The sequence below is a fragment of the Anopheles coustani genome, chromosome 3 (genome assembly GCF_943734705.1).
Source record: "Anopheles coustani chromosome 3, idAnoCousDA_361_x.2, whole genome shotgun sequence".
NCBI lineage: Eukaryota > Metazoa > Arthropoda > Insecta > Diptera > Culicidae > Anopheles > Anopheles coustani.
The window spans coordinates 49,573,427-49,596,360 of NC_071288.1; the positions used below are offsets into that span (position 1 = coordinate 49,573,427).

At 46.3% G+C, this 22,934-nt stretch overlaps 2 protein-coding genes across 4 annotated transcripts; one reads left to right on the top strand and one right to left on the bottom strand.

Annotated features, from left to right (window-relative positions):
* Positions 1-63: 63 nt before the first annotated feature.
* LOC131261391 (vacuolar protein sorting-associated protein 33B) lies at positions 64-2,451 on the top strand. Its single transcript, XM_058263414.1, has 2 exons — positions 64-237; positions 318-2,451. The coding sequence occupies exons 1-2, from the start codon at positions 80-82 to the stop codon at positions 2,161-2,163; spliced, it is 2,004 nt and encodes a 667-aa protein (XP_058119397.1). The 5' UTR covers positions 64-79; the 3' UTR covers positions 2,164-2,451.
* A 560-nt stretch (positions 2,452-3,011) lies between these two features.
* On the bottom strand, positions 3,012-22,773 carry LOC131261390 (uncharacterized). Of its 3 annotated transcripts, none has more exons than XM_058263411.1 (4): positions 22,339-22,773; positions 8,556-9,013; positions 5,258-6,550; positions 3,012-4,915 (listed from the first exon to the last, which is right to left on the bottom strand). In XM_058263411.1, the coding sequence occupies exons 1-4, from the start codon at positions 22,366-22,368 to the stop codon at positions 3,919-3,921; spliced, it is 2,778 nt and encodes a 925-aa protein (XP_058119394.1). In that variant the 5' UTR covers positions 22,369-22,773; the 3' UTR covers positions 3,012-3,918. The 3 variants fall into 3 exon arrangements, with proteins under 3 accessions (XP_058119394.1, XP_058119393.1, XP_058119395.1); XM_058263410.1 differs by having other exon boundaries at positions 8,556-9,016; XM_058263412.1 differs by lacking the exons at positions 8,556-9,013; positions 22,339-22,773 and adding an exon at positions 7,616-7,778.
* Between the last annotated feature and the right edge of the window lie 161 nt (positions 22,774-22,934).

Sequence of the window (22,934 nt, forward strand, 5' to 3'; positions counted from 1 at the left end):
TTTTGGATTTCATGTTGTGTTGTTTAAACCACAAACAATCATTTGAAACATCGCAGCTCATAGCCTGGTCCAGCTTGAAATGGATTCTTCGCTTAGTGAAAAATTGCTAGGATTCCGGCAGATAGCGCAAGAAAAGCTACAACATGTCTTCTATTCCATACCATCGGAGAAGGATCTTATAATCGATCCGGCACTGATCAAACCCTTGGAACACGTTTGTGGCGCATCGTGGTTAAGGTACGGTATTCATCGGTATCGCGAAACAAGTGTCCCGTTTGGTTGGTTTCACAAAAAAAAAACTTATCGCACAATTACAGGAAGAAAGGGATCGACAAAATCTTCAAATTCGACCCAAAGAATCCACCGCCAAAGAGGAAACAATTCCTGTACTTTATTTCATCCAGTCTGCTCACGTTCAAGAGTGTGCTGGATCAAATCAGCGGGTACCAGAGTCAGACGAGCAGCCTGATGGAACCGGACATACGCTACAAACAGTACCACGTCCTAGTATTTCCCTCCGTGGTGGCCAGCTTCGAGCATTTGCTCGAGGAAGAGGGTCTCTTCGGCATCGTGGAGCTGTATAACTTTCAGTGGGATTTTCTGCTGCTGGACGAAGCGATTCTCAGCCTGGAGCTTCCGAACGTGTTTGCCGACGTGTTCGTCCGTAACGACACCACGCTGCTCGGCTCGATTGCGCAGAGTTTGCGGATATTCAATCTCGTAATGGGAAAACCTAATTTGATTTTTAGCTTCGGAGAGAATGCGGAGAAAATACTGCACATGGTGCAGCGGATAGAATCCTCGAAGGCGGGTAACGGGGCGGGAAAGGACACCCAAGGCGCAGAGAAGGAGCCCGAATTCTCGACTATGCTCATACTGGATCGCGATCGCGATTATCCGGCCTGTTTGCTAACGCCGGTCGTGTACTGCGGGTTGCTGGTTGAGATACAGACACTAAACTCGGGCTCGCTGGTGGTGGATGGGGAGAAGAATAAGATAAAAAGCGGTAAGCTACCATTTTTGCAGCTCGACCAGGAACAGCAACAGGCGGCGAAACAGGAAGGTACCAGCTTGCGGATGAGCGGGGCTCAAGATATGATCTACCGCGAGCACCGCTATCGTCACTTTTCCGAGACTATCAGCTTGCTCAGCTCGCAGGCCAAGACACTCGGGCTGGAGGGTAAAGCGTACTCCCGCGAAATGAAGTTGAGCGAAATGAAGGACTACGTAACGAACAAACTGCCCAAGGTGGCCGCCGCCAAGAAGGAGCTCTTCAAGCATCTGCGCCTGTGCGAGACGATCGTGGAGGAGATTGGAGCCAACTTCGAGAAGCACCAGATGATCGAAGAGAGCATCCTTACCAACACGAACCGCAAGCAGATCATGAACTACATCGTAGAGCTGTTGAGCAGCGACGCGCACAAGTACAACACGTTGCGCCTCATCTGCCTCTACCACGTCACGATCGGGCTAACCGGCGAAGACACGACCAAGCTGATGACGGGCTATCTGAACGCATTCGGCTACCGGCACCTGACCGTGTTCCACAGTCTCTGCCAGGCACGCCTCTTCCCGGACACGACAAATCTCAGCAAGACGAAAATGCTCTCACAAATTTCCATTCCCACGCTCAAGACACCGTTCCAGATCGAAGCGAACAAACTGAAACAGCTACCGACCGATGCGAACGAACAGGCGGCCGGTCCGTCGGTGGTGCCGGATCATGATGCGGTATCGGCGGCGGGGTCCGGGTCGACTGGAAAGTCCTGCCCGGGGTACGTGTTTAACGGAAACTACATTCCGCTGGTGACGCAGCTAACGCACATGATATTCGCGGCGTCCAGCTTCGACAATCTCAACACCCGGCTGGGTCACTTGGAGCGGCTGAAGGTTTCGGGACGAGCGCTGGGTGGCCAGTCCGGAGAGGCTCAGTGGCCACCCCGTACGGTGAAGGAACTCTCTGCCAGCAGCCATAAGGCGGCCCTGAATCGACTGCTACCGTTCAAGGGGAAAACGATGTTTATCTTCGTTGTCGGTGGAATCACGTACGCGGAAATTGCCGCCTGCCATTTGCTCGAACGTACGATCGGGGCCAAAATTGTGCTCTCGTCTGATAGGATTATCGCTGGACACGATCTCATCGAGGCCGTTGTCAACTGTTAGATCCTTACACCATATTCCTGAAGAAAGTTTAAAGAACCAATCGATCGAAGATCGAGCCCGTTTCGGATGAAAATAAAAAAAAGATCTGACAAACAGTGTCGTTATGTACATGTATTTTAATTATTTAACTACTCCTAGGTCTGTATAATAGTACGACTTAATATACGTTCGCTTTTCTCTGTGTCTATAAGAGCAATTATGAATTGTTGTTATTTCGCCACTAACATGACGTCTCCATTTTGTTCTCTGTTTAAATTTTCATTTCCTTCGATAAGACGACAGATTTCTTTCCCGGCAATTGTTGTTTGCTTGAACGTGTTTCTAAGGAAATCTAGTTTTGTTAACGGTTCGCCAATTTCATCTTGCAACCCTTGCAATGGCTGGTGGTGGATAATAGTTCCTGTACCGAAGAAGAAGAGTGGTATCAAGAGCAATCCGCAAAAGGAGTCTAGAAAAAGCAATAACAGTGAAAGAATGCTGCACTCCTCTCCCGGTCGTTTCTGCCTGGTACAAAGCTATTTGCCAACAGCAAACACACTGAACAATCATCATGGACAAATGTTAGCAAAAGTGGGTTACATATGAAATTTGCGGTGGCCAAGCAGCTAGGCTAGCGTTCTAATTATCGTTAATGGTATCTTTTTTTTTATCAGAACTAGTATATCCCCCCCGCAAGGTTGCTTTACTCTACTATCATGCTCAACAATGCTTTGCAAAATTTACTAAATGAAAGTGTGAAATAAAACATTAAAAACAGAAATATACGCTACACCCTAGAATATAAGGATTACCCGGCAGAATGTGTTGCAGTGGAACAAAAATAAAAATAAAAACAGAAAAAACTGAAATAACGTTTTCGTAACCGTACATTTACTGTTTCCGTGACGTGATTAAAAGTACACCCAAATGGGTAGTTTCGAATGAAGACGGTACAAACCGTCTAGACGTTTCACGGCAGCAAATCGATAAATTGCACATAAGATGTTTTGATTAAATCCTAAACAACAGCCGTCTTAAACTAGCGCATAATAAAATAAGCATCATGTGGAAGAAGCCTAAAACAAAAGCGTGAGAAGGAGCGATTGCAACAATTTGGAATCATATGTGAAACACAGTAAACACCAACAACAAAAGGAGCTACACGATGGGAAGCATTAACACACAAGTGGGAAAGAGAATAAAACCTTCCGTTAAGATTAATGAAACGAAAATAAAAATTAAAAAAAAAACAGTTACACTTCTAGCAATGTCTAGTAGTACCGGCGTAGTAGAATACTTGAATGTAGAACCCTTACAATGTGTTCCAACTCTGTCACGTTTTCCCTTTCCGTTTTTCTCTAACTCTTACCAACTAAGGCATTTTGCAAGGACATCGAATGTGTATTTTCCGTTCGGTTCGGGTACACATGAGAAAAAATACGGGTAAGAAAAAAATGCACTTCCTGTTGCAATGTACCCTGCTCCTCCTCCTTCTTCTCCTCCTTTCCTTCTTCTCTGTCACTAGTAGCTAAATTAGTGCTGTTTGGACCACCGTGGGTAAGGATACGTTGTGGTTAAACTAAAACAGCCCTCGGTGCATCTTCTTAAGCGAATTATGATCGCACAATACAATAAGTATTTACATATGGTACACAAGACTGCACAGTGTTTTTCTGTGCAGCTTTGTGTGTGTGTGTGTGTTTTTGTGGATGTGGTAAAGATGAACAGCCAGCTTTCATCCTACACTCTCCACCCATTGCCAACAATGACCCCTTTTTATAGCAACAATTTACGTTTGTTGTTCTGCTGCTGGATCTGCTGGGAGGCGTTCAGCTTACGTGCGTCGGCGTTTCCTTCGGTGCCGGTCGTGTCGGCACCGGCCAAGATCGGAGCTGCTTCCGGCACGCGGAGTAGATCGATACCGGCGGCCACACCGTCGAGTCCCTTCGCCTGTAGGCTCGAGAACGTGTCCAAGTTGAGCTCGTACAGTCCATTGTCCTTCTTTGCCACCAGATCGAGCAGATCGCGGTCCACGATCAGCTCGCTGTTGATTGAGTCGGCCAGAGCGAGCGCTTCCGCCGACTTGAACTCTTGCTGCACGTCGTGGACACTCTTCTGCAACGTGGCGTGAAACTCGCGTACCTTCTGCTCGAACAGCTCATTGTTGCTGCTGCTGTCGGGTGACATCGAGCCTTGCGCTTCCTGCTTGATGCGAATCTTGCGGCCACCGTTCCACACGTCGTCGTCCACGTCGTAGTCGATCAGCGTCGTGGCGACACGAGGGCGCTTCGCGTGGGGTGGTTCGTAGCCACGGGTGGCACCACCATCGACCTCGGTGAAGTAGTCGTGCTCGTTGGCGATCAGTGAGTTCGCGTTGAACGAGGACATGATTTCGTCAAAGTTTACCTCCTCCTCGCTGCTGGTGCTGCTGGCGGCCGAATGTTCCTTGGTGTCGAACAGTAATGAGCGGCGGCTCTGGGGCGATACCTGCAGCTTGTCGTTGGCCGGCTCCTGACGCAGCTCGGCCATTTCGATCGAGTCCTGGATGTTCTGCTGGGCGGGTGTGCTGCCGAGCTTCAGATTCGGGACAGCTACCAGCGCCATGCTGATAAGCAGCACCATCAGGCAGGTGGCCGGCTGGGTGGTCTTGCTCGTGCCCTTCGTCAGCAGCGACTGGATGCGCTTCATCTGACTGACGAGATCGTGGTTTTGACTCTGCAATATCTTGATCCGCTTCACCAGGTTCTGGTTTTCCTCGGTGCACTGTTTTACCCTGCAAAATTAGACAGATATAAACAAATTAGTGGAATGATCCTTAAATCACATTAACCATAGCAACCCAGGGAACATTAATCGGTGAGAATAGCATTATATCATCGATTTACCATGGTAACGTGTTCTTGGTCAAAAAACGTGTTACTATGGTTACTATGGTTAGCGGATGAAAAGTGCTCAACTTATCGATTAATTGATGAACTTTTCGTTCATTTTTCTCAGGTTTTTAACTAACAAACCTAACAGTTATGCTAAAGCAGCTTTGTACTGCGTTATGTAGGACGGAAAGCAAAAGCAAAAACGGTCACTAATAGTTGAAAAGAGCGATTTCTAGCCTCACCTTTCTTCCAGCCCGTCGACGTACTCCTTCTTGCGCTTACGCGAGTCTTGGGCAGAAATTTTGTTGCGGATCTTTCGCCGGATGCGCTTCAGTTCGCGTTCCTCGTGCTTCGTGAGGGGGTAGCTCGTTGGCAGAGTGATGCCCTCCTTGGCCAGCAACCGTTTCTCTTCCGTCGTCAGCACTAGCTTCTGGTAGGTTCCGTTCCTGTTACGTCCCTTGCCAATGTCATCCATATCGACGTCATCGTCATCCCCATCGTCATCCCCGTCTGGTTCGACGTCCGAGTCGCTGATCATGTGATGCTGCTGCTGCTGCTGCTGGCGCTCGACCTCCGCAATCACCGAGTTGCTCTGCTGCATAATGTCCTCAAACACGTAGCTCTCCGAGTCGGACGAGCTCGGTGCGGCATCGGAAAGCCCATCGTCGACCAGCAGCTGATCCTTGCTCAGGACGACGTTCTTCTGAATCAGACCCTGCTTGGATTGCTGCAGCAGGTTAGCCGCCGCCAGCTTAATGTTGGCCGATTTGTTCTTCAAGTTGGACGTGTTCACAATCTTGATCGTACGCAGATCCTGGATCGTTACCGGCACCAGTATCGGGCGGCCGTTCTGTTGGGTTGGCTGCTGCATGCGAATGATCTTGCGCACACCACCGGCCCCGTTCGGGGCCGACGTTAGCACAACATTCTTCGGCAGCATCGTTCCTCCGTTGGTTGCCGATGTGTTGACGGCCCCCGGGGTATTCTTCAGCTGTAGCGTTACCTTCTTGTTGGCCGAATGGTTAGCGGTCGTTAGCCCATTGGCCACCGCAACCGTTTGACCGTTCTTCATCGTCGCCATGCGAATGATCTTTAGCTCCTTTCCGTTGCTGCCCGAAACGACGGACGTTGTAACGAGTCGCTTCGGTGCAATGCCAGCGCCGGTTCCCGGGTGATACACGGCCGTGGTACCCCCCGCTGTCACCGTGTTAAATTTTGTGGATGGCTTCTGCTGTGTAGATGTCATGCTCGAACTAACAAGCTGTGTTTTGACGATCGATTTTTGCTGCGACATTGCCGTGCGCTGCACGCTAGCGATCGGCGGTGTTGTCGTCATCGTTTGTTGACCAACGATCAGCGATTGCATTGCGGCCGGTGCTGGTTTGATGGGCATTTGCTGCAGCATTGTCTCCGTTGGATGCATTTCGATCGTCTGCACGTAACGTGGCGGCGAGTTTTGACCTCCACGTTCGCTGATCGACGGTCCGGGTGAGGAAAGTGCCGGGCTGAGTGCTTCATACTCGGTATTAGGGTCCCTACGGTAGGCATGATGGGGGTGTGGAAGAAGAAAAGAAAAATCAAATTAATTATAGCTAATAACGCGTCAAAGCGAATAAATCATGTAGTTTATTGTATAACTACTCGACGATGTAACAGATCTAAGATAATTAATATGAATAAAACCAATAAATGGGATTCGAACAGCACATTTCGCATGTTTGTCTATTTTACAATATTGGCAAACACAGAATATATCCTTGATAGGATCTTGGTTAAAAATTTGACCTTATAAAAAAGCACAGTCAAATTCCTTTTTTTAAGCACTCTTCCCGACTTCAAGAAACAGTTTGTTCAACATGTCGAACGTACGTACGTATAGAAACTGTTTTTAAAGAAGATTCTTTGTATGTAGATGCAGCATGAAAAACAATTCGTCCCATTTGCTGCATACGAAAATTTGAGACATCATTGCAACACCTTATAGGTACACTAGAGAAAAAAGGAAGAGATTATGACCATTTCCCAATCGATAAGAGACCTGCCCGGTATGATGCACGTTCTTATCTCAGAGTGTACTTCATCATATCGATATGTTTCTTTTTCTGTAACGCAGAACCCAAGATATTACTTTCCGGTCCTTCTTATCAGTGGCCTCTGTTGTTCCCTAAATGAGCCCGTTGTATCTTGGTGAAACAGGCGTACGCTTTTTTGTTCAAAGTATTGAATGAAGGCCGCCGGACCTATATTTATCTGAATGCCATCCAATTTCGAACCCCATTTCGACCGATGTTTCTGGTCCCGCGGATCTTGTGCATGCGCGTGTGCGTGCGAATGACTCAACCGAAGTGCAAAGTGAAGTCATGAGTAGAAGTAGAGACGAAGCCGCTACCGACCGAGTTTGACCTGAATTTAGCGCAGATTCATCGCATCGCTGCATAACCGCAAACATCGTAGTGCCAGGTTATTCTTTATAGAAGTCAACAACAACAAGACAAGCCGGTGCATAATGTTCAGTCCTCCACAGCCGCGGGATGTGATGATGCCAACAGTAAAATCTGGTTGCGCCGGTTGTGATGATTAGATTCGCAGATTTTTCATACCCTCTACACAACATAACCCGACGACTTTCGTACAAGGGATACGAGGTTAAGCTAACACTATGTGGACCGTTCCACCGTCAAAGGGACTGCACGAACGCGTGCTGCTCTTGGCGCAGGCGGAAACTGGCCAGGCAATGCTCTCGATCTACCGATTCTCATCTGTTTTTGTCCCCCCGCTGGCTCTTTGTCGTTGACACAAGGCGCCGGCACACACTGAAATTCGACGCGGCGGCGGCTTTGCTGCGCATAGAAATTATTTTTAATATACACACAACCACAGCCTTATGCGAGAGCCAAACGACGGCATTCAATTGACATTAGCGACGCGAAAGCAGACACGAGACAAGAGGAGAAAAAAAAAATAGAGCATCAGTATTGTGTAGTGGTGGACCATAACGGTGCCGTCATTTGCCCGGAAAGATTTGTCTAGCATGATGATAGCAATATGCATTATTTTTCCCCGGGTCATGGAAAGCATTTCGGAAGGCATCTCATCTCACGCCAAGATTGGTCTGCGTGATTTCATACTTGCGTTTAAAATGTCAAAAACAGACACTGCAGCTCGCTGCTGCTGCTCGTTCCGAGCATGGGAATGTAGTTTGTGCTCCTTTCATCACGCACGTTCGAAAGTGCTCTGCATTTTGTTCCCTTTCATTTTTTTCCCCTGCCCGCCTGCCGGATGCTGTCTTTCCATTCGTTCTCTTGGCGGTTAACGGTTAACGTGGCGCATTGCTGTTGGGGTCGCCAAAGAGGCTGCTAAGGTGCAACACCTTTCACTCGATCGTGGTAGCATAACATTGGAAGTAACATCAAGAAAACCCTTGTTGTTGAATCAGCCCAGCACAGTTTGGTTGGTTTCGGGCCATAGACACAGATGTGTCACCTATTTCTCTCTCTCTCTTTCTCTTTTGCCCGGGGAAGTTGCCAAACTTCTACTTACAGGTCCAGATGATCGCTCGATAGGCCACTGTCCGAGGCGCCCGAGGAGAGGATCTGCTGCTCGGTCGCGCAGTTCGGGTCGGTGTCGTTCAGCATGGTAAAGTCCACGTTCATCAGGAGCGGCTTGAAGGTGGCCGGATCGTCCGACAGGCTGCCACCACCGGCACTGCCACCGGTGAAATCGTCGTCGAGATAACCGTCTAGCGAGCCACCGCCGCTGCTGCCAGTCACGCTCGGAAACCCGTGGAAGTCCTGATCCGAGGAGGAGTGCGACGAAAGCGGTGACATGACCGGCTGCTCGCCCAGGCACGTCTCGTTGGCGTAGTTCTTGTTCAGCCGGTTCATGAATTCGTCCAGCTCGTCGGGGCCACCGTTGGCGTCGGTGCCCGGTCCGCTGAACAGCATCGTATCGTCCATCTTCAGCAGGGTGTCCATGAAATCCTCACCCGACCAATCGTCCTGCTGGGATGGAAGAAAGAAGGAGAGAGAAAAGAAAAACGAATAAGTAACACGTCGTTCAATGCATTCCAACTGATAAACCCATCGACAGCTTGAGGTGGACTTTTCGTCCTACCCTCCCCACCCCCACTAGCAGGTAGACTTCCATTCCACACATACGACTGACGCCAGCGACCATTATTACGCAATCGCATGTGAAGCCCCGCAGGATTCGCACGAGAAGTTAAACCCGAGCCCATTGTGCAATATTAAATTAGGAAAGCCTCTGGGCCAAACAGTTGCTCTGGTCCAGATTTACATGCAGCTAGAATTGCGTCACGCGTGGCGCTCACATCATAAGGAGCCAATATTTTTGGCCAATAATCCCATTGCGTAGGATGGGTATTTTTAAAAAGGAACTTCTGACGTCTTCATCGCAAGTAACAAATATTCATCTTGTTCCTGTTGTTGATTGTGAATATAATTCAATTATTGAACCACGGTGTAGGGCATGCCCTGTGTCACATATAAACTTTGAAAAGAGTTCAAACTCTCTCCTCATTGAGTCATTCAGCACATAAGCTTTTAGAGCCAGCAATCATTGAGTTGAGCCGTGCAAAATCGTTCCAGTGACGGTAGGGATTTATTCAACTCGAAATTCGTCTGCGCGTTGACCCAATTTACATTGTGCCAAGTGACTTAACCCGAAAACGTCGCCGCCAGCGTCGTATCACACGCATTCCGGACCGCAAAATGTCAGGGTTTTCGAGCGGTCTAGTCTCCCCACCCCGAACCGGTGCCTTTCGTGCCTTCCTATGCGCTGCTCTTTCTCTTGACTGCCACGCGAACTGCAACTTGGCGCCCTTCTTCTTCTTAAGTTGAAGCGTCTTTACGTCTGTTAAAAAAAATCGCACACACTCCACTCCAGTGAACGATGAAGACATTCATTCGCGAAATTGCGTGCAGTAAGGATCAAACAAAACTAAAATAAAAAACTTTTAGTCCACAAGACAATGTTGGGAAAAAACGATCACCGAATCAAAGTACGCGCGACGATCCAATTTACTGTTTGCTATGGTTACTTTCACCGTCAACTGAATGGTACGGGTAAGCATATTTGGTGATGAAAAAGAGAGAGAGTGAAATGGAGGTTGAAAAAGATAAAATTTAAATGATTTTTGGTGGCAGTTTTGGTCTGTTTTACTTTAAAATACCCGGTTACGCAAAATAACTCTCCGTGCATCCTGTTGCGGCGTTGGCGAAAGGATCTTAGCTTCCTTGGACGGAAAACTTTCAAATGAAAAGGGCGATCAAAACCTCAGCATACTACGAGCAAGAAAAACGATTACAAATATTACTACCCCAGAAGTAGTGGTGCTACCATCTAGTTGGCCAGCCATCATGGAAAACCTGATTACCGGTGGTGTGGGTTTCTGGAGGCGAAAACAAAAACCGGTCCACAAAGTCCCAACTGAGAGAGCACGTGGTCTCGGTTGAACCGAAAGTGATTAATCGCCGGTGAAAGGTTAGCGGCGGCGCTGGTGAAGCACGAAGCTTGCCGATTTTGAAAGCGACATTTGCAATGTCTCAAGCCAAGGTTAAAATGGAGATCATAAGAAAATCGGTTTTGGTGTAGGAATGGTTTAAAAGAGCCCCTTTGTTGTCGAAAACAACAAGAACCTCTTACTCTCACTCTGTTTGCACAAGCATTTAGCAGTCTATCGTTACATTCAAATATCACCAGGTAACCTTCTTTGCTTGGTTCCCTTCTTCTCGACCACCGGAGAGAAAAACAAGTCGTAGAAAACCATCATTTAATGTCCACCACCAACATTCCACACTTAAAACGCCATCGAATGAATCATATGCAACGGTAAAACGGGAAGAATGAGGTCGCCGAAGACGAACCTACGCGCCTGCAAGAAGTCATTAGAATGCGTACCATGTCTCTGGAGGTGGCGAAAGAAAGCATTTTGGAATGGTGAAGGAAACACAAACTCGTCAACACGGAAACCATTAAGCATGGCTACATTCAGACTGGGTTGTACTTATTTTCAATTTGCCCACCCATTTTGACTGTTTGATAAATAGAGTTCGCCAACGATCACAGCATTTTACAAATTAGCCTAGTTTTATTTTTTACAACTATTCTATGTGATACTAAAAGATTGTATTAAAATTGTATTTTCAAAAAGTAAGTTGTAAAGGTTAAATTCTTCTCTCAATTTTCCAATCAACAAAACAACGAACCGCTAAAGAAAATTTCTAAAATCTCGGCTTGAGTCAATGGCCTTATGCATTAAAGAATTCAAAATACCGTTACACCTGGAGAAAGAAAATCGAAAGAACGCTTGCCGGATTCTGTTATACCGTTTCGGTCTTCTCGATGACTACAACATTTTTGGCTTCTCCTTCGGTCTCCACCTCGGAACAGCGTAGTTCTCGGTTCATTTTGGGAAGCTATCGGGCGCTGGTACCACCAGGCAACTAGAACTGGCTTTCGATGGCCTGCTGCGCTAGGAACGAATTCCAAACCCGTAAAAGCCCTGCGCTGCAGCATATTGCAGGTCGATCGATAGTTGCGGCGAACGGTTGACGTTGAACCGCCGCGTTTATGCTCTAAGTAGTCAGATTGAGGTCAACAACAATGGCGATGGCGCGGCCCTCGAACGTTGCGGCCGCTGGGCAATGGACACGGGCACGGTGTCTAGGGTGGGTAGGTTGCCGCCACCCGATATTCATTGGCCCTGCCCAGCTTTCACGGTGGTTAATGCGAAAGGGGCACCCCTAAATGGCAGTAAGGCAGCACAAAGACAGCCACGTTGGGAGAGATTCCATCGGGGCTCCATCGACCAGATTGCGTCATTTTGACACAAGCTCTTGCAGCGTCCTCTCCGGTACGGGACCGGTGAGAGAAATCCGACCAAATGCGCCACATTCGGGAGACCGGCAACCGGCGAACCGTCAAAACCGGTTGAGTTGACGTTATGCTGGTTTGGTTCTGTAGGGAAATTATAGTCCATGGGATGTTTCCTTTTTTCTACTTCCCAAGGGCTTCAAAGCGGGGGTTAATACTTTTATTTGCCAAGATTTCGCGTGACCGAAGGTGATAGTGAGCCGAGTGAGGGAACTTCCACCGGTGGAAAAAAAGTCACAATAGCTCGCGGCCCAGAAGACGGACGTCAGCAGCAAAAGCTCTCGGGAAACAGGTTTCTCCAGTGCGCTTGCTTACGTCGACAGCTTTTGCTACGCGGAGCACGTGTTTTTTCGCTCGGAACAGCCCGGCTTTATCCCCACGGGGAGGTGGCAACATCCATTACCACCCTCTCGCATCCGTCGACTTTCACGAAGAGAAAAAAAACGGAAACCCTGAGCGACAGATCACAACCGGCGAAATAGGCATCGTGGCGCAAGGCACACACATACACATATAGTTTTAAAAAAATATTTCAACAAATGTCGGGAGCATTTTGTGGGGCTACGAGATAGGGAGGCAACACAGGTTGCGCGCCTGGTGGTTGTCGACGTGGTGGTTCCGTTCCCATAAGAAATGAACCGCATATCACACACTCGGCGTAAAGTAAACGACTGTTTAACAAACAACCCGACGCAATATTCTAGAACAGGCGGGGAAAATAAAACATTAAGCAACAACTTCTAAACGAAAACGAATTTCCCCAAGACAAGACACATAAAAAAGCGTGTGCAAAGTGTGACAAAGGAAAAACATTGAAAACTCGTTTTTCACCACATTAAACGAACAGGCAAGCATAAAGCGAGGTTAGGTGAATGAATGTTTTTGAAAGCGTTTGATGCACGACCTTCCCTCGCCTTCCTTATCGCTAAGGGTCTTGGAGCACACGTTGAAGCCTCTACATATCGCCGATAAGAGGTGCTCTCGTCAAGAAGTGTGGCAATCGCGGCACAATTCATCTCAAGTGGTTTTAAACGTTTAATTTAAGTTCGAAATGAACGCGATATTTTAGTGCTTTTTGCTTATTTTAATTTGTTAAATAATTTAAAAATTAAAGAAGTATCAAATCTGATTGGAGTTCTTTAGGATGAACGTTCAGTGCCTCCCATCAGTTTGAAAAAAAAAATAGCTCTGACGACGACATTGTTCCATCTCAATCCACTCGACGATGAAAAATGAAGTGATTCCTTTCTAATATCTCAAACTCAGAATTCTTTGAAATGAAATGAAATAATGAATGAAATAATAATAACAAATGAAAACAATTACCAAGGGCATAAAAAATTAAACTTCTAACAAATAAAAATTCTAATTTATACCGAAACAAACGAAAATGATTTAGAGAAACCGGAGCAAAGAAAATACGTTGGAGATTCTTCTTTTCTGTGCACTTCCCTGTCCAGCTGTAGAAGTATTTACAACGCTACCAACTGTGTACATTTCACTGCTACAAGTTACCGTAAAGATAAGTTATCGAGAAGCAACAGTTACAACTAAATGCCACGTAAGAAAATCATCTATGCCAATATTGATTTTTGAGACTTCCATTGCATATTTATACGCCACGCAACAGCCTCGCGATTTTTTAATAAAACAAATGGCTGATGTCTAAGTTTTCCCTCATCAAGAAATAATATCCCATGGCAATTTTATTAAACTGAACGAAAAACTATTTCATCATCCGACACTACTTTCCCAACACCTTCATAGCCTCAAAACGATCGTTCACGATCGGATCGGAAAAGCACCGAAAAGTACCAATCAAACTTGCATTTTCCTTTCCCGGTACTTCCTCCCAAAACCCACACATAACCATTTTGTTGCAATAACCGTGTGAGGGAGGGGATGCCCCCCAAAATACGTACGTTGAAGAGAAAATTGTTTATATCACCATCCATCTTGCCGAAGTTTTGCTGCCGATCTTTGATGTTCGTTCAACTTGCTTGCTTTCCTATCCCTTTTCCAACTGCTTCTTCTACTTTCACGCGTTCACTGCAAATTCGCTCACAAGTTTTCCTCCTTATGGGCTTGGGTTAGCCGTATTTTCACGTAGGCACACAGGAAAAGCGGCCCCTCACACTGTTGCGACAGTTGGCGTTACTAACGTTACACGCCGACCTGAATGTTCCGCCGAGCCACACCGAGTTGGGTGTTGTATGATATTCGCGCCCTGTCCCCACCGCCCCACGTCCACAATCATTCACTCTTCCGCCGGTCCACGGGACGGACAATTTCTTCCAGTGCCAGTAGCAGCAGTGAACGCGCTTTCAGCAACTCTCACTCGGCCGCTTCCGGTCGAATGATTTTCTGGTCTTTATGGCGCTGATTAATGCCACCACCGCGGAAATGCTGCTGCTGTCCACAGACACAGGCACAATGGATATATATATTTTTATTTATTTTTTCGTTAGCCCAGGCACGTAGGCTGTGGGACCTACTATCTTCCAAATCCGTGTGGCTTGTTCAACCGAAACACAAAAGTCACACTCTTGTCGCACACTAAACTCCTACTGAACCGTCACTTCAGCAACTCCGGGTCTTCGAAGCACGACAGTGTGAACCTAATAATCATACTCGCCGCCCGCAGAAAGTAATGGAATTTTCATCTGGCATCTCTTCCCACTCATCTCGGTGCTGGTGGAAATGCGGTGCGGAGTCGCGAAACCCATTTCTCTTCGGTCCACGGCGTGCCAACGCAGATTATTCAACCACCGTGGTGATGTGTAACGGATGAGAGTTTCCTCTTTATTGCCGCACCCGTCTACCCCGCTGTGGCGATGGCCGTCTGATCGGCGGTACAATTGCAGTTTGGCAATTAATGCACATTCATTTAAACATCGATATAGATATGTTTCCACCGTTGCTATAAGGGTCAATAGTCTCACTGAAACCTTTTGCAGCGCACGTTACGGTACATCGAGGGAACTGCACTGCCAGCACGATCGTGTCGATCGACGGCGTTTCAGCGGCGACACTTGAAACATTTTTTTTACTTCAAAAACACTAACAATGGAAGGTCACATACAACACACGTTATGATGATGGTACGTGACAGGAAACTTGACTAGAGAATTGAGGTTAAATTTTAGTTTCCTTCGTTAAATTCTACACAGGAAAACCGAAACAGATTCTCCCCTAGTCGGTGACGCAAAACACTTCGCCACGCAAAGAAAACCACAGCGAAAACACTCACTCCACGGTTAACACTTCGGAAGTATCGAGACTGCCACACTGGCATCTACTTCCCAACTCTTATGCGCCCACAAGGGTTGTTCTGCACGGAGCATAAAACAAATGGGTTGGCGAAGGAAGGTAGCCCGGGCACCGATCATCGAACGAAAGGCCCGGCGGAACGCGAAACGAAAATCGCTGTACGTGGCAACTATTTTCCTTTGCACGGTATATGAACATTAAAACGTTACATGCGGCTGGTTGCGATCGATGCTGCCCGACAGATTACTCTCGCAATTTTTACCACAGGGAGAAGGAGAGTTAGGGCGGGTCGATTCAATGCCGCGAAGAAATGGCGATCGGCGTTGTTCTGCATTTTGATCGCGATCGTAAAGCGCGTGGTGTTTTGAACCCGGCTCGGAATTGGTACTGGGTGTCCCGTGCAGCACCGGGTCTGCACGGTGCGAGGTCTCAACCGATACTGGCGGGCCTTTGGTCGAGTGCGAGACGAAGCCGGTTGGCAATATTAGAGGCGCGCGCACTCGCGACGACGTCGCGGCCCCTGATACACCTGACCCAACACATCCACGCCCCTCCGGCGCGACCTACGCCTCCGTGTACCTGTTGCTACGTCGTATCGCCCGCCCTCCGGTATCGTTCCCTTCCTTCTCTCCCGGGGAAACATAATTTTTTCCACAAGTCCTCTCTCACACAGAGCCACAGCATCGTGTTATTCAAGTGGATTACCTTTACGCTCTCTTTTTCCCGACTCGCGGGAAATGGCGCTTTCTCAGAAGATCTTTCCGACGGCGATCTTCTCGTGTGTCCCACACAAACACGCACAAACACACAACCGTCTCTCATACACACTTGTACACTTTCTTCCCTGTACCGTCTCGAAGCCGGCGTCGTAACCGGCTAAGGGAGGCTCATTTGCGGTAACAATGATAAACCCTGCAAGGTAAACTCTGGGGATGTTCAAACTGGGACTCATTTCCCCGCGTACGACCACCAGTCGGAGGTCGGGTAGCGCCAGGCGGCAGGGTTTTTGACGCGGAAGGTGATCGTTGCGAAAAGCGGAAAACAGAACGCGAGACGGCGACGAGGGCGCGCGCAATGCATTAAAAAACCATCGTAATGTAATTATCCGTCCCCGACAGCAGAGTGTCCTCGGCGCAGGCAAACTGCTCTAGTATAGTAGACAGTTGGACTAATAGGACCACAGGGCCGACACATGGGAGGTACCAAAAGGGGTCGCGGGAACAATATACCGGCTCAATTACATACCGCAAGTCGTGCTAATAGGATAGTCGAGAGAAGATCTCATCCTAACAAACGATCTTTTTTGAATTTCCATTTTTTCTGTCTCTATCATCTAACTTGTGTTCAGCAAAAATCATAAAGTTCAGGGATTTTCAAGGTCCCACCCATCGGCAAAACACCAACGTGTTCCCGATTATGGAGTGCACCGTCCAGAGCCATAGAGATAATCATTATCAGTACCGACTGGACGAAAGTCGATCTCTTCAGCTCTGGCCTAATGCTTGATCGTACTGGTTTCTATCACTGTTCGGAACAGAAAATGCGCACTTCTGGACCACCACTGGGTGCGAAGAATATGGGAAGTATTCCTGTCCCCATCATCCCGCCTCACGGCCGCGCGTGTCAAGTAATTTACAACCATTTTGAATGTCGATAAATTGCGCATGATTTTTCAGCTCCCCAAGCTACCTTCCTTGGGCGCTCACACCGCAAGTACAAACGTGTTATAGCTCATTCGCTAAATCCAGCCACACTTAAAGCCACTACCTCCAATCTGAAGCCTCCGGTATGCCATAAACAGCTTGTAGCAGCTCTCTCTCTCCGGTGACACATGGCAGGCAGGTAAATACACAGCTGATTAGCCTCTTATCACGGTGTTCCAGAACGCTTTACGGTGGAATTGCTTCGTACCGTATCTGGACAACATTCGGGGGCGCCCACAGCTACCAGTTATACGCGTGAGATAGTGGAGTCATATCTTTTCGATACACCCCTTCCGAAGGTCAGGATCCATTAAACAAGGAGTACTATTTTTTCTCATATAAGCATGACGCATATTTATGAGAATGAGGCTAACTTTTGTGTGACGACTGACATTTATTTTTTCGGAAAGGTACGCCTTAGTCAAGGTTTTAAAAACCAGCATCGGTGAGGGCGGGACATAACTTACCTTCACCACGCGAGTGGCCCATTCTACTACAAGAACCTTTGAGCAGTAATCAATTATGGAACGATGTATAAATAATCCATAAGCCGTGATCGATTGTCTACAGCAATAGCAAACATACAAGACCATATTGCAAACACATCGATTAAACGGTCCTTTCCAAATTGAATCCGGCTTGAGCCAGACCGTGGCCGCCATTTTCTTTTGTGTGTCCGTTGTTTACCGGTAGAATAGCAGGGTTTGGAGAGGGGGCGGCGCTCTGCTTTGCCGCGGTGGTGGAGAAAGATCGGTAAGAAGTTCCGTTATATTTCGCGAACTGTACCGGTTCGCCGTGAAGTACGGGTTGAGACGCCCCAAAAAAGGCACCACCAAGAAGCTGTCTCTTCCCGGACGGAAATTGTAGGGCACTTTTGTTGATATACTTACATAATGCGCCATCTTTACGGCGACAGCGACGCCGTTACACCCCACAGGGTATCACTTGATGGAGTACCGGAAGCTTATAGCCGTTGCTACATGTTGCTTCGCTGGCGGGCTGTTCAACAAACGTCCTGAAACCACAATATGAGCACCGCACGGGGAACAAACTCGGGAAATATGAAGCACGCAGTCGGGAAATGTGAAGCAAATAAAGGGAGCAACACGAAGACGCGCGTCTTATGACAGAACCGCCACAAAGTACAACCGACGCGCAACTGAGCCGTAGAACCGTGGACGATATGTAGGTTCCTACCCGATGGCCAACGTACGAAGTTGAAATTCTAGCCAGGTTCTTCAACTCGGTGCCTTCCGCAGCCAAACCAACCCAGTGGAACATCTCTCCTCTCCGTTCGTTCCCGTTTTGTTCTCGGCGATCCTTCCTGCCTACAACTTCTCCACAACAACGCCAGGCAGCGTCGTCGGTTGGGCAAACTTCACGGCTTCGCGAAGACCGCCAACAACGCACGTGAATCAAAAAGTTCTGGGCATTACCGCCAAACGGGAAGCCATTGGAGAAAACAAGGCGGACGATAAGAAAAATATGGAAATTATAGAACCCCACGCGCTCGGTTTGGGTGTGTGTTATGTGCAAAAGGTTCTGCTCTCGTGAAGCATAGACGAGATTTTTTCCCGTAGCATCATCCAAAGAGAAAGGTGGTGGAAAGGAGTGTGGAGAAATGGTCGTTACTTCCCCCGTAGCGAACGTTGGATAACTTAACCAAAAAGAAAGAAGAGTGTGTGTGTGTGTGGTGAGTAGTGGTCAGTCACCTGTGGCCGAAAGGGGTAAAACGTGCCAAGACGCCGACAATAACAAAAAGAAGAAAAACAAAACGAACATCGAAAGAAAAACTATACATTCACTTGCTCCTTGAGAGGAAGAAACAGGAGAAATTGATGAACGTACGAGAAGGAATAAGAGTGAATTAAATTTGATTAACGGAATGATGGGAAGAGAGAGAGAGAGAGAGAGGGATGCGAAGCATAGTTGATGTATGAAAGAAGTGGGAATAGAAGTAGAAGAGAAGTCTCGTAAAGAAGATGGAAAAACCGGAAAATTCCCAAAAACAACCAAAACGGAGCGGCATTACATGTAGGAACTAAGAAAACCGGCAATCTGTAGATCAGAGTTTTCATTTGCCATTGACTTGTCTTACTTGTGCAGTCCATCGTGATGTTGACTCAATTTTCTCATGTTGCTACATTTTATTAATCACTCTGTTTTTGGTTTGCTTGTTTGTCACCGTCGTTTAAATTTGATCGTTTTTTCCTATTTCCGAATTTTATATCAATGGGTGTTTCTTTCAGTATGCTTTTGCTTTCTTACATAAACCTAAAACCACACAGTCAAGATTAAGTTGAGCGGCTCCGAAAAACAGGTTTACTTTTACTTCCACTTTTACCAACGTATACGATCCTTTAGGATCCTTTCTCGTGCGTTTTCTTGTAACGCTTCCTTTCACCATTCCAGATACACATCGACGGTGCCCTTTTCAATCGCAATCAGTTCGATTTGTTTTCGGGTGCGAGTGAAATGTTTCAACGCTTCACCTCAAGCAATCCCGCCCCGGGACAAGGAAGAAGCCAAAAACGTGGGAGAATTAAATGGAATGATACTTCCATACGAAAACCATAAATGTAACCGGTTTATGCTGTATCTCCTGCTTTCTTCCCGATGTTCAAGGATTAAGGACACGACGTATGGATAGGGGCAGCAGGCTCGCCGTACAAGAGAACCCAGGCACCTCTGAAGCAATTATGAATTTTGAACCGGTTTTTCCTAGAGCGAGATTTTATGTCGATGTCATTTTGGATGCTTCAGTTTCTTGAAAAAGTTACGTCTAAAACGGATGTAATCTTTTGGGTAGAAACATTTATAACATTGAGGTAAGTTTGAAATATCGAGGGGTTCGGAACAATTCTAAAATAAAATAGAAAAGTGTAGAAAAGATTATTCAGAATACATAGCGTAGTCTGTAGTCAAGGGGATCAAATCTACGATAAGAAACTGATAGCCCTGAGCCCTGAACTGATGATCATTGCAAACCAATCAAAAGCTCATTACAGGCTGGCCCGTTTTCGTTTGAAAGTAGTTCGGAATTAGTTTTTAGTAACGTGCTTCGTTCTTTATTCTTACGATGTAATGCAGTTTGTGTAACAGAACGTTCGAACATGGACCAATAAACGACTTGTTGCAGGTTTCCCGCTTCAGACTAGTTTCGCTTGGTGACGAAAACCGGCGCCAGCCTGCATATTGTAAAGTGTTCTGCTTGTACTCGATATATCTGATAACAAATCATGCCTACAAGCGCTAATTTCGGTTGAAAGTAGTTAGTTTCAATTGGTAAGGAGGTTTAATCATTGCGTTAACATTAATACCATTCTACAAAAGTTTTTAACACGCTTTGAATATAACATGTGCCGGTTCAGAAATGTAAAGAAAATCAAAACTCGTTTTTGACAGAATGGACCAGCCACAAAAAAACAAATTACATAATTTAAACGACGCATGCCAGCGATCGGCCATTTTCCCCTCGGCCGTCTTTCTCGTCGAGGGACCTTATCAACTTTTCGAGTACAACTTGGTTTGAACTTAGGCATCTTTGGGTAACGACAAGCTGTGTAGCCATGTGCTTGATCCGTTAAGCCACATGAGCCACTCGCCACCTTATCTCATGAATGGAAACCGAGGTGGAACGAAAAAAAAGAAAACGAACTGAATGCTAAAGATGTGCTCTGTATGTGGGTAGAGAGTGCCGAAGGAACATCCTTGAACTTGAGTTTGTTTTTGAAAAGGTGCATTGCATCGACCTGTCCGAGGGTTCGCGTGTGCATTCGGCAGAGCAACGTCAACATGCGCTTATTGGTTGCAGTTGTGTTTGATAACCGATAAGAAATCTTCTTCCCATGCCAGCGGACATCCTCACGCAATACCGTCACGTACTGCACCAGATCAGTTCATCCCCCATTCCGCAGGAGTTGTATTTCGCCGCATAAGATGCGCAATAAATTTGTACCCCAAAAACGTTGAAAGGCACTACGCAAAACCGATCCTGACGCCGAATGGCGTATCGGTGTACCTATACTGGGCCCGAAAAATAGGAGAAATAGAAAAGGTGTCATTGTACCGTTATCTGGCAAGAGTATGAAATGGTTTGTGTAAACTTAGAATTCACCATTGCACATCGGAAGAAGAAGAAAATGTTTACGAATGTGCAAACATGCTCCATCAACAAGGTACGATGAAATGAGCGATAGATAAGGTCAGATTGTTTCTTTTCATTGCAAACATCAGCAATAGTTCTCAAATGATTGACGATCATATCTAAAAGTTAACATTAACTAATCAAGCCTTAAGCACGCAAAAAGTAAGGAGCAACACTCAGTACGCGTCTACATGTTTTTATTTTATGTATACTCTCCCAACATAATCCTGAATACTAGATACACAGTCAAATTAGTTTTATTTTTAAAACTGTTTGGGGGAAGTGTTTTAAATAGGGGAATCTGAGGCAATATACACCTGTTTTAAGAAAATTAAAATCGAATCGTAAAAAACTTTAATTTTCCATAACCAACACACAAAGAAACACAAAAACTACATTAAAACAATTTTTTCAGACCAATCTTTCCAGACATAATTTTATAAGAGCCATAAAAACATTGGTTCAAAACGATTAAAACCCAACGATAACATTGTATGTGGTTTGAAAATAAAGTTGTTTTAATAAACTTTTGGCACATATTTTGAGATAAGTCATCCCAAAATTGAAATTTTGTAAGTTAAGACAATAGAATAGTTGTTGATGACCACACAGGTCCTTTTTCTACCATTGTTGATGTTTTGAAAGTTTCTTACGTTTTGACCCATATTGCATTCGATATTAGTATGTTTTTATTGTGGCCCTAAATTTCAATAATTGTGAAAATTACTTCTATTTTGTATTCGTATAATTTACTATTCTAAAACACTAGACGAGTTGAACATTTCACTAACGACGTGTAATAGCAACATGGAAATCTTTGTGAAATTTTGCCCCAATGATATTTAATACCCCTCACTCCCCTGTGGTAGACGATCACCCGCATCAGATCCTTTCTAATAGACACTTCGTTTAATCAAGAGAAAAGAGTATTGCACGTAAAATGATGAGGGTTTCCGAAGGAAAAGTAATGCGGGATATGATGGCTTTGGCGTATGTTTGTTCGGAGGCACACACACAAAATGGAAAAACGGTCACTGTTGCACAGCTCATACCGACGCCCAAGCGTTTGTTTTCTGATGCAATCAAAACACCTTTCAAGCCACGTCATGCATCATGTTTAAATGAGGCTGCTGGTGGAATTGCGGGGATTTTTTCGTTCGTCATTCACAGGGATCCCAACTTCACGTTCCATATGCTAGCTAACCGACCAATATGTTGCCGCTTTGCTTATGAACCCGCGGGGTGGAGTACTCCGGATGAGCACTGATAACACTCCCTAGAAACGCAGCAAAAGAATGCGATTACTTACCAGAAAATCGTTCCCTTCGTTGAGACTCATTTTGAGGCCGTTAATTTCATTGGCTGCCGGATGTTCCGGTGCCCTACTGAACAGTGGAATATTGGAATGTTGTCGGTGCTCCACCCTGTTGGATGTTTCACCCACTGCTTTGAAAACACAAATTCACCTCCTCTTTTGTTCGAGCACGAGAGATGTATTTCAACAACGATTTAATTTAGTGGCTTTATTACCGTATCTTGACGGTATCCAGAAATTTCCAACACTGATCACCAACGAAAAAAGAACAACATACGAGACGACTTTGCAAATGCGATAGCTTCAAGCTATTCCAACAAAACAACAATTTTCCACAAACACAATACTTTCAGATTCACCTTCGTAGCTTCACTAGCTGAACGCACTTTTTATTTTCGGTTTCAGGTAAACTGTGCAACACTCATAACTTGTTAAACTTTCCACAGATCTGCTAAACTGCAAAACTGCTGGCTGTAAAGTTTGGAACTGCTGCCAAACGTCATAGCAAAAGCGACACGGCTCGATGACCTTGAATTACCGCTACGACGACCTTCAAAAGAATAATACCGGTTATTACCGTTTCGCTGCAG